Source organism: Pezoporus occidentalis, unplaced genomic scaffold (assembly GCF_034315485.1).
Source record: "Pezoporus occidentalis ecotype Australia unplaced genomic scaffold, CSIRO_AGI_Poc_V1 ctg15, whole genome shotgun sequence".
NCBI lineage: Eukaryota > Metazoa > Chordata > Aves > Psittaciformes > Psittacidae > Pezoporus > Pezoporus occidentalis.
Window position 1 is genome coordinate 5,334,241 of NW_026913316.1, and position 17,457 is coordinate 5,351,697.

The window sequence follows — 17,457 nt, forward strand, 5'->3', positions numbered from 1 at the left end:
AAAAAGGCAAGGGTTGTGTCCAGAAAAAGTTTTAGCAGGTGTGACTGGCCACTGTTCAACTTTGTACGGTATAATTTGTACAGTAATGCTCAAACATTAAACATTATTTTCATTCTCCTGACTGCTCATAACTTCAGCAAGAGATTTTAGAACTCTCCTCTCACCTCAGAGTAGCCCTATCAGACCAGCACAGAATCAAGCTGTGATTTAACTCTTCACATTACAGCACCTAAATTTAAAGACTTCTGTCTCCATAGCTTTCAACCTGCTCCTTTTCTCACAGGCACTAATTCAACTCTGTGGAAAAAACACAAGGAGTTTCCCTGTGTGAGGATTTTTTGTGCAAAAAAATGCAATCAATACATTGCTAAAGCCTTGCTATTACGAATGGTGACATGTATTCAATGTATCCTGAAAGCAAAAAAAAGCTTTCTTAGTACCTGAGTACAGTCTGTGTCCTTTGTAAGAGCAGACTGAAGACAAGTGATTTTATTTGAGGAACACCTGAAACGTATTGATTAGCTTGATGAATACAGAACAGGAAAGCTGACAGGTACAGAGGAAGCTGGGCATGTCCACAGGGGAGTGGAGAAAACAAATTGCAGTATATGCATGCTTTTTTTTTTTAATGTGTTCATTTAGAAAACTGGACACTTAAATCTCTAAATTTCTTTAAGTGATTGCTCAGCTAACCAGCATATTGTTTTCGCTTTCTTAAAGCAAGCAGGAAAGGGTTTTAAAAGGTAAAAAAATATACTTTAAAGTTATAAATTATCAATAAAATGTTTACATATGTTTTATTTAATTGAAACAAGATTTATTGGGGGGGGGGGGATGGAGGGGGTGTGGTGGTGGTGTGTGTGAAATCCTCTTTTTGGGGAGAAAGCAGGATACCTGATAAAAAAGAACTATGTCACTTCTGAGCTAACATGTCCAAGAGACTGGTAGTACCCAAACAGGGTTTCAGAATAAAACCAAAATATCAGTGCATTCATGCAATAGTCCCCAAAGTCATATCTACTTCCAGCAACACTAGCAAGTGATACAGGCTTAGCCTTCTACAGCCCTTAGCAGTCCACTGTAAGGCTTTCTGTAGAACAAATCAAGTATAGGAGTCTGTTTAGCTTCCAAATTGCTTCATCTCTTACAAGTAGAAGCCAAATAAAGACAGTTACCATGTTGACCTTAATGCTAATAGATTAGTTTTTATTACAGTAGTCCTAATTCTATAACTCCTCATAATTCTTATAATTTATGAAGTATAAGAATTCTCAAATTCTTACATTCAAGTCTTGACTGTTTCACTTATACACACACCTTAGAGTTATGGCATGTTTTCGCTTAGTTACGGAAAAAATATTGAAAATATTTCTTCATTAATTTTCATGTTTTTACAAATGAAAAAGGATTTTCCCCTTCAGTTTTTAACTTCTCAAAGGAAAATACTGACAAAAGAAACAATCATGGGAGAGACAAGAACTAAAATGGTAACCTACATGTTGTAAAAATCAGGTATCGATAATTTTCATTACACGCTTTAACTGAAAAAACCTCTTGTTTTGTTTGCTCTAATATGTAAGCAGATACTCCACTCCCAGTCCTTCACTGCTCATGGGAGGTTACCACACATTTAGCAACTTTACCTTCACCTTTTAACCACAACAGTGTTAAAAGAAAAAAAAAATTGTCTGCCTTAGTCCTCCTTTCTCATTCTTTCCTTGGTCTTCTTTTGTTTTAGGTCTTTGTCCTCCATTACACCCCACCTTTGCTTATGGTACAGTAGGTTGGAAAGTAGTTCTTTCATCCATGCCAGGAACCAATTATGGAATCCACAAAAGGAGCTGACAAAAGAGACTCTGTCTCTGCTCTCAGCCTTTTGCTCCCTCAGGCCCTAAAACCCAGAAGTGAATGTGCATGGCCAGAATTCTCAATTTCTTAGAAGAAAGCAGGCAGGCATTTTAGTCAGTGTTTACTGGCTAAGAAGTGGTAATAGGAAAAGCTGAGTACAAGCACCTCTAAAGATGGATAAGCACTTTGGTATGGGTGTTATCACCTACCTGGAACAGAGAATACAAAAACTTTCAACAGTTTGCTTTATGTAGCTCCCTGTGCATTGCCTGCATTTGAACCAGTAGGATCTCACACTACAAATTTCAATGCCATTTCAAATGCCAACCTTCCAGTTTGATCTGGCCAACACATAATGTGTAGCTCAAGCGTAACTTCAAATGCCTACCCAGGATTAAAGTTCTCACACACACACTCACACCACATGCATGTATTTGGATGGACACAGATGTTTAGGCCAGCTTGGTACTGATAAACCGTAAGTGTCTCTATTTGTATGGGTGTGATGGTTTCTTCACGTCCAATGTTTGAGTACAACGGAGTATGTTTAAGACGAGTTATCGAAGGTACAGCTCACATAATTAAACTGCTCTTATTTTAACTAAGGAAGAGGAAAATAGGGAATTTGGTTACACTTAGAATAAACTTTCACAGTTTATCCACAAACTACTTGGATTTCAGAGCTGGCTGCAAGGGCATTATAAGAGAAATGTCTTTACATTTAGCCAGGATGGGAAAAGCGACGTTAAGATTTATTCCACAGTCTATGAAATATGTAAATGATCACTTAAACCCCTAAATAACAGGAAATGAGGCTAGAAAGGCTATTTAATTTACTGAAGTCTAGTCCCATATAATGTAACCAGAAAATAATTTGTTATATTCAAAGGAACTGTGCTCCCTTATAATAGGACTGATTTCTTGCTCAGAGTCTGCAGAATCACAGGTATTATTTCCAATACAGGCAGCAGCAGAGTGAACACATGAGTGAATACAAAATACCCCCTTTTCAACTGGTGTTACCTTTATCCAAGACTGAATCGCCTGCTTCAGAACTTTCTCAAGGCATGAGAAAATGAATCAGATTTGTTGACCGAAACTTATAATTTTCTTATTAGAACTGAACAGGAAAAAAAAAAAAAAAGCCAAACCAAAACCAACAAACTTTCATGTTCAAGGAACATTCAAGGGATATAAAGGACTCAGTAGTTGATACCTATTCAGTATGTTATTAACTTCTAAAGTAGTTCATTCTTGCTAATGGGCTTGGTCCTTTCAACAGTCATTTACCACTTGAAGTCAGAACATTACAGAAGAATATGCAATAATCAAGGAATAAAGAGCTGATTTTTGCATAGAAAAATACAGGATCACCTTCCCCCTTCTCCACTTCAGCAAAAATCAGCAGAGCTTATTATGTGTAAGCTCTTCTGGATAAACAAAGAATTAACTATGTCACATTGTGTTCTCTCAACTTCTTATGAATTTTAACAGTGGACTTCTCTAGCCATAGAAAAGGTGCAATACAGAACCTCATCTGTGTACCATATATGAGATACCTGAATGAGAAATGTGTAAATAGTTACAGCAAGTTTGTCTCACTGTCCTTGAGGGGGGAGCTCATAGTTTTGCAGTGACATTAGAAAACAACATGGCTGTAATTTTCAAGGGATGGAATAAGTTACATTCTGTCTTCTAAAATAACATGTATTTTAGTATGGAAAGTTAAATGGTGCCTACTGCATGTACTAAATATATATTGAGAGTCACGGTAGTGACTGGAAGCCAAGTACAGAAGACAGAACTGGTGTCTTATATGCACATACACGGCCCAACTCTCACAAAGAGGCACTTTTATACTGGGATGGAACAATAAAGAGAGCTTAAAATGGATGTAAACTTAAATGATGAGTGTATGAGAACCACAGCCACAGAGTTTACTTTATAAATACAGAATACAGGGACAGATGATGGGCATATGATAGATTGCATGGCCATATGTTTAAATGCATTGTAGGTCTTTGCAATTCATCATACAATTTGGACTGGATGAGTTCTATACCAATCACTCTCCCCTGGCACTTATTTGAGCACTCTAGATGCCACAGACACCTTTAAATAGTTCCAGTTAAAAATGAACAAAAAAAGGAGAAATTATTTTTTCCATTCATATATTCAGAATATTTTCTCCATATTTTACCTGCCCAGAAAAAATTTTAGTTCTGGACCAGTAACATATTTTCTAAAGATAAAAATGGAATGAGTTCAAAGTTTAATATTCTACAGCCTTGTAGCTTAAAATGAAAAAATCCAGCTGCTCAGTGAGAAAGACAACATTCATTTCAATCCTCAAAGATTTCAATCTTAAGGGGAAAAAAAAGAAAGCACTGCATGTAGAAAAGACATTTAAGGATGTTTGGAGAGTCTCTGAATTCTAGATTTGAGCCTGTGAATGACTGAAGTGATGGTAATGAAGTCATTTCTCTGTGAAAGAGGATAGATACTAACACAATCTGCTCATGCTTTTAAAATGCTAAAACTCAAGCTGATAAATCTTTCTAGCAGAACATGTCTTCCTATACTGGCACTAAACCTGACCTACTCCTGTGCACTTTTTTGAAGCACAGACACCAGCCATATGCACTAATTTCCACACCTTGGACACAGCTACCATAAATACACCAGCAATATCCATGTGATGTAATAACCAACCCAACATGCCACCACCCTTTGCAAGAATGCCTAGAGCAAAAGTTTGAGATTACGTCTGGAAGATGCCAACACTGTGGCATCACCTCCAAATATGATTTTACCTTAATTTTCCTATTTGTAATGAAACTGATTAAAAAAAAAAAAAAATCAAGAAAAAAAGCAGTTATTTTTTCTGTTTGGTTGCTGAACAAAACGACTCAGTAAATTCTGCTTAATTTCATGGCACACTTAAAGAATTGAAAATCTTTGTGTAAGTGCGGTATCTATTAGCTTACAACTTTAGTGTTATTCCTCCTTGCTTACCTACTGCAGATGTGTGACAACATCGGCTCCCTCTGGTGGTCAACATAAAAAAGCATTTATACGGTCATTCAGTAAAATCTGTGCACCAGGAAACTGAATCTGTTTCCAATTCACTGGATTTCATAGGAGTTGAGCCCATTCATCAGGTATCAGAATGGGTTTAATCATAAGTTATAAATCTGTCCTTATTTCCTATGAGCACTGAACGTCACTGCCATCGAAGTCATAATACTGGAATTTGTTTTGATTTATAAGCTATCTATGCATTTACTAGTCCTGAAAGGGCTCAACAGTATTTTTCAGTTTGGGGTTTGTTTTGGGTTTTTTTGTTTATTTGTTTTTCACCCAGATACCTTGCCATAAAGGACAGCAATGCTGTTTGCTAGTGCAGATAAATCCTGAATATATTAAATGTGTTTCTTACTAACTTTGGTAAGAGCATTTTGATGAAAAATTGCACTATAGTAGTCAATTTGTTACCAACTTCTCCATGACATTTTCATTACACTTCTAGTGTGTCCATGGTTAAAATAAAAGGAGTAAAACCAGTGTCCTTTCACATCAATGCTAATCTAAGACTCCACCAAACTGACCTAAACTGACATATCTTCTTCTCATTGGAAATGACAGAAGAACTCTCATTCTCTTCCAGAAGCTGAATGGAGGCAACATTAGAAATCCTGGGTCGAAGCCTGGAACAAGTGGGGATTCCCCAGCTGCAACTCAGCATTGAGCTGATGCTCATGAACCAAACTTCCAGCAAGTTCATATTCCCACAAACACACTTTGTTTAAGCACACACACCATTAATGAATTTACAGTTGTGAAACAGAGTACCTATGCAATTCCATTGAACAGATTTGGATTTTATGAGTGTCACTTAAAGGTCTTTCCCACACTGTATATAATATTGGGAGGTTTTTAACATACTAATATTAGAAGTATAATTTTTTTCTTCTTTCTTTCTTTCTTGTCTTAAAGTTCTGTTCAATACTATATATACCTGGCACTTATGAAACTATGAAACAGAGGATATAAACTGGCATAAGAAAGGGATTTCTTTTTTTAGTTCAGAAATGGAGTGCTAGAGCTGGCTAGCTTAAACTGGTCATTAAAATATTTTACACAGGAATTTTACAGAAAATGATAATCCCCATAAACATACTTTTAGAGGCAACTTTTGCATTTTAATTAGAAACAAAACAAAACAAAGAACAAAACAAATCAAAACAAAACAAACAACCAAAACCAAAAACAAACCCAAAACTAAGTTAAGGACAAGTAAGGAACTTTTTGAGTTTTTACCAAGAGTATTTATAGGACTTTGAGCAGACCACCTGAAAGCAGAGCTTTTTACAGCAAACTTGTCTGCTCTGTGGAGAGGGATCATAGCTGTATTCTTTGAAGGCAAGGAAACTTTCATCAAAAATCTTATTTTGTTGAAAACTCGAACGTCCTTTAGGACCAGGTAAACTGGTGCCAATGCAAAGAACTGCTTTTACAATACACTGTACTTCTACATTGTACACAATGTAAGAAGCTTTGTTTCACCACTTCATTATGCCATTTTTATACTAGTCTGAACTCCACAGGGCATGTAACTCTATGGAGTTACAAATAGGATGTAAATAGAGTAATAAGAATGGGTAAATTAGGTTCTTCATCTTCACGTTGTGAACACCTACTAAGTTTTTTTTTTAAAGAGAAGACTTACAATTAAACCATTGTCCTGTCTTAAGAAGCTATTACAAAGTACCTGGCAGTGCAGAGAGTTCAATTCTGCTCCACTTTTATTAGAAGACCCTTAGGGTATTAAGTATACTTTCTGAAGCATCACTTACTAACTAACATGTTATATTTGTATTAAAAACTGTCAAAACCCTTTCTAGTCATGTTTCACATTATCCATAGGAATGCTTTGCTTTCTTGTTCTCCATTTTGCCTACCTGGAAAGGATTGAAGATGAACATGATTATCTGCTTGAGGGTAAAACAATAATTTTTCATCATTTAAATTAGAGTTATGTATTGCAACTCACTCATTTAAATAATATAAATGTCTTAAATCACCGTACATGTGAGGTCAGAATAGTTCTGGGTGTGTGCACCATTGCAACTCATAAAACCCACGTTTATAGTTCAGAATGATTAAAAATACATGTCTTACAGGCCGTTCACATAAGGGACTTTCTTCAGCACAAATAAGGTTTCGGTAAGTACAATCCTATAGTTGATATTTTAATTATAACTCGCTGAGTATTCCTAGTACAACTGTAAAAAGCAGACTTGTGGAACAAGATATATCTTGAGCAAACAGTGTTTGCATCTTTTGATACAGAAATAGAACACACACCTTGATTTCCACAGGATGTCTCCATCATCAAGATAAAATTACTCATATTAAGCATCAGGATGAAAGCAGAAGTAAAGCCTATGAATCAGTGCATTTGGTAGTGGTTCTTAGTATTCCTTTTAGGCCCCTTACAGATCCAACAGATCTGTTTCTTTTTTCTTGGCAGCTTGATTAATAGCCAAGATATAGAAAGAATCTTGCACTTCAACTTGACTAAGCCATGCCCAGTTCTTGTTTTGTTCCAAAGGAACAAAACATATTGAGTGAAGGAAAAATAGAATATGTTAGAGAATGTAAAATGTTATACCTAGGCTAATAGAAAAAAAAAGGAAAAATGCTTTTAGGAAGTTTTCATTAAATCTTTAAACAGTATTGAAAGTAAGACACCCCATCCCAAAACACAATCTTTGCAAACCCAAATCAAATTAAACATGGCTCGAAATAAAAAGAATCTTTTGAAAAAGAACAGACAAATGTGCAGATAACCTTTCTAAGGCTGACATACAGATTTATGTAACACAGCATTCAGTTCTGGAGCATACAACTCACAAATGAGTATGAACCACAGCCAAAAATAATCAATAGTAATTAAAAGAGAATGTGCAAGTTTAAAAATAAAGGAAGCCAAAATCTCAGTCAGAAAAAAAAAAGGTTCTTTTCCAGCAGGGGAGGAAGGAAGGCAACAGAAGAATCAGGGTAGCAGAGGCAATAGAAGGTTCAGAGGTATGAAGATCGTAAGAAGAGGCAAGGTCTGTCAGACTCGCTTGGTATATGAAGGGAATGATGCACAACAGTAAACTGTTGGGGGAAAAGAGTAAAAGGATAAAATTATAAATATTGTGTAGGTGAAACAGCAGAATGGCTAAGATGCTTAGTAACATTAAAGAATCAGACATCCAAAGGATGTGGATACATGCATTAAAATCCAGCAGATGCTTTGAGATTAACTCCCTTAGCGCAAACTAACTCAATCCCAAAAGCACAACACACCTACTGATATGCAACATGTCTATGAATTCTTCTTTGCCTGAATTTTCATTCTCCAGAAGGTACAAGATAGATGATGTAGGAAACTCCATTCTTTAGCCTCAAATCAGGCTGGATGATTAGATGGAGTGATGGTGGTGCTGTAAATCTCCTAAGTCACACTTACAAGTTTTTTGCTTTAAAGACCATCTCCAAGATAAAAGGCTGGGTCACTTCACAGATGCCTTCTGACACAGTGCACTATGAGGGACACATAAAATTACCTATGCAGCAGCCTGCAGTTCTCAATTAATTTAGAACCACAGGCAAGAAAATGCAGTTTCCTCTCTGTGAGTTTCTCTACCTATTTTTGCTTCAGGTTAACAAAGTCCAACCCTTAGAAAATATCCCTAATGACTGTGAAAGACTGAAGAAATATGACTGAATTGCTTGTGAAATTGTCACACCTTTTGCCAAGTGGCTTGTATTACCTATTAATATATCAAGGATACAGTGAAAAACATTAAAAAATAGATATGAGGGCAAGGCTCCTTCCCATTAACCTGCTATTATCCATCAACTAGTAGCAGACATGTCATCTCTTTGAAACAACCAGTAAATGGTTATACCTATTCCTTCATCCTTTTCAGATTTTCTGGTTAAGTGATGATTGATTATTTTGATCTACGGTTAAAACTAAAGACAGGTTCAAACCATGATTTCACTTCTATAAGGACAGAGCACATTCTGAAATTTAAAAATCAAACAGTTGTCAAAACCTTACCCAGTGCAAACCCTGAATTCACTAGCACTTTACCCACTGTCAGAGTGGATCTCGCTCTAAAAGAAGGTGACTTTTTTATTATTTTTCAAACAGCTTTTAATTTCTTAGTGTAATTCTTAATGATAGCTCATAATAAGTGAAATAAAGGGCTAAGCATGGGTTCATGGGAATATTGCAGTTATTCTAATTAGTTAGTTGAAAATGTTTCAAGGCAGCATGTTTTAATTGCTTGCCCAGGTGCAGCAATCTTTCAGTGTGTGCATTCTTTACCTGAGGTAAGTAGCACAGAGCTTGCTATTGACTCACTTAGTGGGAACTTCACAAACTATGTGACATAATAAAACACCATGCAACAGAGCTGACAATCTCCATTTCTGCATTCCCAAAATGCAGTTAGTCCTAGAATCACAGGTCATGAACAATCTGATTAGTAAGACAGGGAAAGAGATAGGATCCCATATCATTTTAGACATGTATACAACATGCAGCTAAGGGTCTGCCAGACCTAAAGTTAAGAGGAAAGGTCATGCAATGAGAACAGAAAGATTAAAAACTATGAGAAACAGCTGTAGTCTTGCTTTGTAGAAAAGACTCTCACCATTAGAGTCAGAGAAGCTCAAGTACCTTACTAAAAGCCCTATTCATGAATGACTTACACTCTATATAAGTTTGGAAAACTCCATGAAGAGTGACTATCACCATCCTCTATGAAATCAAAGTTCCTCAACACGGGTTTCCCAGAGCACAGTGGAACAACTGTGTATTTGCTGGGAAGGAGCAAGGGGTGAAGCACAATGCCCCACAGACAGTGGCAGATGGTACAGAACAAGAACTTAAACTCCACACGATTACAGAATCTTAATTTCTGACTTGGAATTTCATCTTGTGAAAGATAAACTGCTGCTGACAGTCACCCACTCAGTGAAGGAAGACTGCAATCCTCATCTGAGAAAGCTGTTTTAAGAGCGATTTTTAGAACAAACATGCTTTTCATCAATAGCTAGCATCAGTAGCTTATCCACGTTACCACCTTGTTCTATGAGAAAACACACTTACTGAGGTTAGTTAGGAAGACTGAAAACTGTTGCTCTTTGAATCCACCGCCAAAGTCCTATTTGCACTGCTTGAGGCATTCTCAGGCAATAAAAAACATCATTGCAAAACTCTGTTCTTATACTGCTCAATCACTACAGTATCTAAGCACCTTTCAGAACGGCATTAGGCAATATAATTAGCATCTGTCATACATGCTGCTTTCTTTCATGGGTACATCTACACGCATTTCTCTTGTGTAAATCTATATACGTATCTTTATCTAGGTAGAGCACAGTGTAATTATAAAGCTCAAGTTGTCCCTCTTCGACACTCATGCTTTAAGTCTAAAGTAAGTATGCACTAAGCACCATTCTTTTGCTCTCGGAGAATAATAAAAGCTCATGCTAGGTTTCCAAGTACAAGCTTCATCAAATCCTTTCAGCTGGGATATTGTGCTTAAGAGCAAACGATCAGGCTGATAAAATCGGGGCTGCATTGATTAAAGGGTATTTGATCACCAAAGTAGATCAGAAAAGCATTGCAAAATAACAGTGGTAGAAACTCAAATGAAGCATAAATATTAATGAAAAGAAGGCCACAATGGATTTTTAATAAAAAAATATTTTAGGGAAGCTGATGGTATCTAGAAAAAAAAAAAGGTTTTAAGTATGATACGGTTTCTGTGCATATGTGAGTAAAAATGAGTTAGGGTTAATCCTCAATTAGAGTCAGGTTTTCTGTTAGCATGATCTCCTTAATTTCCTTCTTTTCCCACCAATAAAACTTGTCAATCTGTATTTCCTCAGCACAGATTTGAAAATAATGCTACAGATTTCGCAGTTGTCCAACGACACCACACCAACATTCATGTAGCAGAGAACTGCTACCTGCAGATTAAGTTTGGTAAAGAAAATATCCTGGAAAAAGTTTTGTCAAGTAACAGAGACATTTCTCTATACCATGGTTAGGAAACACCCTCCTGACCTTCAAAGGAAGCGTGTTCATGAGAAGCCATAACATGCAGAGCTTCACTGCCTTTACAGGATCTACATGGGTGTGCAGGGCAAGCCCACAGGGAACACAATACATGATCAAAGACTTGGACTGTGTACAAAGATTTAAAGACAATCAATGGATAAGCACAAAAAAGTAGTATGAAAACATGCTTTTCACAAATACACAAGGATGTGGAAAGGAGCATATTTCTTTGTCTGATAACTGTTATGCCACAAAGGGTAGAATCACACAAAAGACTACCCAGAGATGGCAAGGAAGATGTACCCATTAGGACAGGAAGGCCTTTAACAACATACATCTCTTGTAAATGGTTTAATTTTGCTGCGGCAAACACCCTGCAGTTTTCAACCTAGACTGACAGACCTATAGACTCTCACAGGAATTCTTCCCTGGAGAGACAGAAAACACGTTAGTCCAGAAAACCAAACATGGACAACTAATACAAGAGAACAGCTTTTTGCTTCCAGCTGCATAAAGTCACAAGGTTTGATGGTTGTTTTTAAATATTTCCATACAATGGCCAGGTATCATCCAAAAAAAGTGTCTCCAAACAAACATTTTGGTTACTTTGTATTAATTAGTGACACTGCATTGGACATTTTAGAAAACAACAGGCTAGATAAAAAGGGAAAAAACAGACATGTATGTCTAGACAGCAGAGAGGAAAGTCTGGAAAAGCTACCCCTGACAGTAACCATCAAAGGAGTGGAAATGCAAATACATGTATTTTCAAACATACGTTTAGGTACCAGCTCTGTTGGTGCTGTAACATCTGCTTCTGTGTAACACACTGTTGGATCCACAATGTCTCTGTCAGGAGGAGGGTAAGGTGGGGGTGGGGGGATCACTAACTGGGGTGGACCTCGGGTGGTGCTAGCTCTAGGAGGCTTTTGTGGCACCTGCCGTCCATCACCTACAGGAGGATCAATTGACTAGTTACTTCACTGCAAGATAATGAATATTTCATAATTTTCCTTGTTTAATTGTTATTTTTATTGAAAATTACTATTTTCAAACACACACTGATATTCCCTTACCCACATCCAAAATCCCTCTGGATCTAAATCTGCTCTTATTTACCCCAAATAATTAAGGGAGAAGGAAAAGCTAGGTCTCTTTTAAACCAATAGCAACAGGACCAGAATCGAGCATGGGGCCTATGTGCACATCACAACTAACAGTTAAAATCACAGTTTTGGCAGACATAAAGAAGGAGAAAAAAAGTTCAATTAAAAAAAAAAAAAAAAGAAAAGAAACAAGCTATGTAAGGAAATGTGAAAATGTGGTTTATTTTTATCTTCTTAAGTGCCAAACTGCCTGCATTTGTTGACCTCTAGGATACTTTACATGACTGTTTTCCTGACCCTGAGAGAGAAAGAGGACGATACTTAGGTCAGTATTTTGAAATATCTTGACAGGTTTTTCTTTCCTTTTTCTGAGTAGGTTTTTTATTATTTTGACATTGTAAAGATGATTAAGTTGTTTTTTGCAAATCAGTGTTTAAGTTATCAAAAGAAATACTCATAACTTTGGCTGAGGGCTTATTTAAATACTATGTTCAAGCACTAAATAAATACTTCCAACTTTGCACTATACACTGGTAACCATTTGAAATGTTAAAAACCTCCTGTTAGTTTCTAGTGTACAGACATAGAGCTACTGCAATTTGGAAAGTCCTTAGATGCTGCAATTACACTGAGGAACCATGACTACCTGCTCATTCTGCTCTCATACACTGACTCAGGCATCTGCTATCGTCACTGCTGAAAACCTCTGGTCTGATCCATTCTGGTCATCCCTATACTCTAAAGCTCATGCTCTCATGCTGCTCAAAAGTGAAGCAGAACTGAGAGGGAGGAAAAAAGATTAAAACGTTATGATTTTCTAGCTAGTCGCTAGCTTCCAGAAATTCAAAACACAAATTAATTCTGGCAAATGTGCAGACTCCTTTTTACTGCTTTAAGAAAACAGCACAATAGTTCAGGGTCACAGTAAGTGCTTCAGTATTGAATACTGAAGTGAATTTGCCAGTTTGAGAGTATTTTTGGTAAGATCTTTTGCTTTGATTCATGTAGCTAACTTGGGAGATACATAGGTAGCTATAATCCTTTTTCCATCATGTGGCTGCCTATTTCTTGCAGCACATTTTCCCTTCACTACAGTCTTCCTTTTTTTTCACAGCTTTTCTCTCTTGCTCTCAGAGCCATCTGTGCTTTCTCATTGTTTTCCTGCAAGGACCCTGAAGAGAGGCTGTTTTACCAAACTTCCCTTGCTGTTAACATTTTTTTTTCTTGTTAATGAACGCATTCATTCAAGAAAGTAGCAGAAAATGTACAGAAAAAATCTGAAGATAGGGCTACTGTGGGAAAGTTCTTTGTTGGTATAAAATAATAAGGCTCCATTAAAGTAAATGATACTCCAGAATCCTACATCAGCAGAGTCTGTCCAGCAAGCATTTATATACACACTACTGAACGGACTAGAAGTGGCTTTGCTCTGCTTTATTTCATTTGTAACATATTGAGCACAGATGCAAAATAAAATGACCACTAAAAGTTAAAGCACCAAATGTCATCACTAAGTGATCAGCAGTAGAGCAAAGCATCAGACTGACATCTGCAGTGGTTAAAGTAAGCCAATTTGCTGAAAACTCCTGTGTTATATGGCACAGCAATAACGTTCCCCTTAGAGGGTTTAAGTAAGAGATGTCAGTGGAGTCGAACATGTCCCAAGATAATGGACTCCTGCTGCTACATAAATGCTGAGGCATTAAATGTGAGGCATTCACTGAAAATAAATGTTGGAACAAAGCCAAGAGTTTTTTTTTCTAAACTGTGAGGCATTTGTAATGTAAGCAATTATGTACGACAGGATGTCATATCTGTATGTCTTAGGCACTTTATGAAACATGAGGTCAAAGGCACAAACTGAAGTGCACTGAGTGCGTTATGGCACTTGAAGAACAATTTTCTTAATGTACTGAAAAATGAGTTCCAATATATGTGGGGTTATTATCTCATATCTTTACCCATCATAAAATCACTTTGTTTGCTAAAAGCATAATCTTGGGGTCCTCACTTGGGCAAAGCTCCCACTGATCTGAACAAACTAACAGTCAGATAAGAACAGAGGTCTGGGAGAACATTTTTCAGTCTTCCTGGATGAGAGTAAACATGGTGTCATGGACAGCTGAGCGCCAGAGTTTCTTTTATTGTACCCAACTATGTAAGCACTCTTTTGAGAGCACCAGTTCTCTTCTTCTACTGATTAGCTAAAGACTCTGCAGAGACTGATTGATGGATTGATTAAAAAAATGAGGACCAAATTCAAAAGAAAAAGTCTCAAAGAATATGGGCAGTTGATATCAAACTGCTGCAGGACTCCAGCAAAAGAAAATGTCTTCAGGCTTTAAGAACACTGGGAGATAATGAACAAGGTTGACTGTAATAGTTATTATTCTAACAAAGCCCCACGGCCTCAGCTGCGTTCAGCATTGCCTAGCCTATCTCCATTTACTAGCATTTCCATTTACCATTTCCAAATTACCATTTGCTACCAAAACCACCATGACCTTAGAGGTGCAGAATAGGCCCAAGGCTAGTGCTTTTGGGTATGCAGCATGTACCAAACATTCAAATTATCTGATGAGTGTTAGCTACCTTTTACTACCCTATAGTACTTTGAAAGGTGCCGTTAAAAAAAGGTGGTAATATAGAAACACTTATTTCCAGACTTTCATTCTGCAGAGAAATGTGGCTTTTTTCCCCCAAGTTACAAAAGTTTCTAAACTCACAGCATAACAGAATTAAGGAAACTTCAAACAGAGAGCACCAAAAGCACATGCATGTGATTACACAGGAGAAAAGAATGCCTCTCACCCATTGTGCTCTTCCTCTTGTCTTCCCTCTCTTCTGTCCTGTTTGGGATGGCAGGAGTGGGTGGAGCAGATGCAGTTGGTGGAAGAGGGGCACGCCTCTTCTTTTTCTGTAAATCGTTTAGGGATCCTCCTTGTGAAATCTAGCAAAGTTGGAATAGGCACAGTAAAGGAAATGTTTTGTTGATGTTGTAAATTGTTAGCAACAAAGTATTTGTCATAAGACCTAATTTCTGAGCACAGGATACTTATAACGAGCATTTATAGTGCCAATAAGAGATTAAAAAGACAGAAGAGGTATAATAACATTGAACTTGGAGAAGGAAAGGGACAAGAACTGCAGATGAATGTCCCATCAGTAACACCAGTCTGGCAGACATTTGATGTTTGTGGTAAAAGAGAACTAGAGAGCCCAACATTCAACAATGCATAGAATGACACTACATGTGTTGTTAAACTCAAGCCATAGTATAATCTTGTTTTTCCATTGGTTTCTTCAAACCTTAAATTATGGTTCAATAATCCAGTCAGTATCTGTACGGAATAAACTACCTTTCTTTTCTTTCCCTCTCAAAGTTTTGTTTAAGGACTTCTGAGAGAAGAATCAGAACTGAAACTTTGCTTGCATGATGATATGAAATCATACTGTACTCTATTTACTTCTACTGGACTTCACAGACATACTTCTGATGATCCGTAACACCTCAGTTTCCAACAATGGCACATGCTGGTTGGTAAGCCAAGACTACATTGCTGTTTATGCTGCTTTTAAAAATATGACAAAATTTATTACAAGTGACTTGGGTTTTACTGGGTTGCATAATATTTTCTGTAGCTTGTGAGTTTTACTGGGTTGCATAATATTTTCTGTAGCTTGTTGGAACTTAGCTCTTAATTTCTTTTTCTGGAAAAATAATAATAACAAAACCACACAGGAAAATCTGTTGAATTCTTATATTTGAAGGGTACTAACAACACTAGATGGAACCAGGCTTAGCTGAGGCAGAGGGTAATGGGAGCTGCCCACACATGGCATGCTGTTGACATTCCTGAGTCTTCACTTGTGTGACTTAACTGCTCTGTTCATCCTGATACACCCCATAGCCTAAGGTATCTAATATACAGAACTGCCTGGTGGTTTTCTAGTATTTCAAAGGCCTCAACAACAACAATAATAATAATATTTTCTTTAATCCAGAGGACTAATGAACCCTTAAAATACATTTGTTGTGGAAGGTTTCATTTAACAAATAATAGCTTCACACTGCTCAAAGTCATTATCAGAATTAAGAGGAAAGGCACTAATTTATACACATCTGTTCCTACGCTGGGTGAGAACTCTGAGAATAAATTAATTTTACAAAGAGTGGGACATGAATAGAGTCTCCCTCACTTTTTAAAAGCACTCAGGAGGGTCTTAGGTTATAAACTACAAACATTCTGTTCCCACCTTTCAGGACAATGCTCTAACCACTGTGTCGCATGACAGCTGGACACCCTCTATCCCTTCCTGGCGAACCTATATCTTGTATATGGAGAAACTTGGTAATAAATTGCACTGTCAATAGAGCACATCAACCAAGATGTGCTGCAGCTTTGTAGCAAACTGCTTCTATAAGATGGAGGGGCTGGAGGTTTGGACAGAAAGGCATTGGGTCTTTGGAAAGAAACGTGTCAGAGAACAGAATCATAGACTGGTTTGGGTTGGAAGGGACCTTAAAGATCATCTAGGCCATGGGCAGGGACACCTTCCACTAGGCCAGGCTGCTCAAAGCCTCGTACAACCTGGCCTTGAATGCTGTCAGGGATAGGGCACTCACAGCTTCTCTGGGCAACCTGTGCCAGGGCCTCACCACACGCACAGTGAAGCGTCCTGGTCTTATTTCCTACTACCATGTGTTATTTCTGCATTTTCCATTAAATGTCCACTAGATAAAACCAGTAAGGCCAATCTAGATAAACTCAGGCACAGTAAATGAGCAAGAATGTCAACAGTAACTAGTGCTATTGCAGACTTCAATTCTGGTCACAAAACTGCATGGATTTGAAAAATTCTACTTATCCCCAGAAAAGAGCACAAGGTTAAATGCTCAGGAATGGGTACAGCAAACTTTTAGAGCTCCTCTGAAAAACTTCTTCCCCGAATTTGCTCCATATTAAGCAAATACAGAAGCGAATATCTTCATCACTTCTCCTGATGAAGCGACTGCCTTCCAGGGATTAGAAACTGACTGGAATTGACTGAAGTTGTACCTCATCCCTCCACCCCCCAGTTCCTATAGAATAGAATACCCAGTATTGAGCTGAACATGGGAAACTGTTCAGTGGAACAGACTCATCAGGCTTTGGTTTACAGAGGAGGAATCACATGTAAGACAGCTACCTGATGCTGCATTCTTTTCCATGTCTGTTTTGGGCAATTGGCAAATAGGCACTTGGAAAAAAGATGACATTCGTCTGCACTCCCTTTCACATACCTGAAGACATGAGCGTTTAATACCCTATCTTGATTCTTCAGGATACTGCATTACAAAAGAAGAGAAAATTATCCAAGTGGGGACTTTGA

At 37.5% G+C, this 17,457-nt stretch overlaps 1 protein-coding gene across 11 annotated transcripts in view; it reads right to left on the reverse strand.

The window, feature by feature from the left end:
* COBL (cordon-bleu WH2 repeat protein) overlaps nucleotides 1-17,457 on the reverse strand; it is a 159,206-nt gene that overhangs the window by 39,567 nt on the left and 102,182 nt on the right. For 7 of the 11 annotated variants that reach the window (XM_062610926.1, XM_062610919.1, XM_062610920.1 and 4 more), the window contains 2 exons: nucleotides 14,896-15,034; nucleotides 11,757-11,930 (listed from right to left, as the gene is read on the reverse strand). The exons of 1 other annotated variant lie outside the window; for it this stretch is intronic. In XM_062610926.1, coding sequence (XP_062466910.1) covers nucleotides 11,757-11,930; nucleotides 14,896-15,034 — 313 coding nt within the window. Of the gene's footprint in view, nucleotides 1-6,635; nucleotides 8,014-11,756; nucleotides 11,931-14,895; nucleotides 15,035-17,457 lie in introns of those variants that run through there. 3 more of the 11 variants (XM_062610928.1, XM_062610931.1, XM_062610925.1) reach the window with 2 other exon arrangements.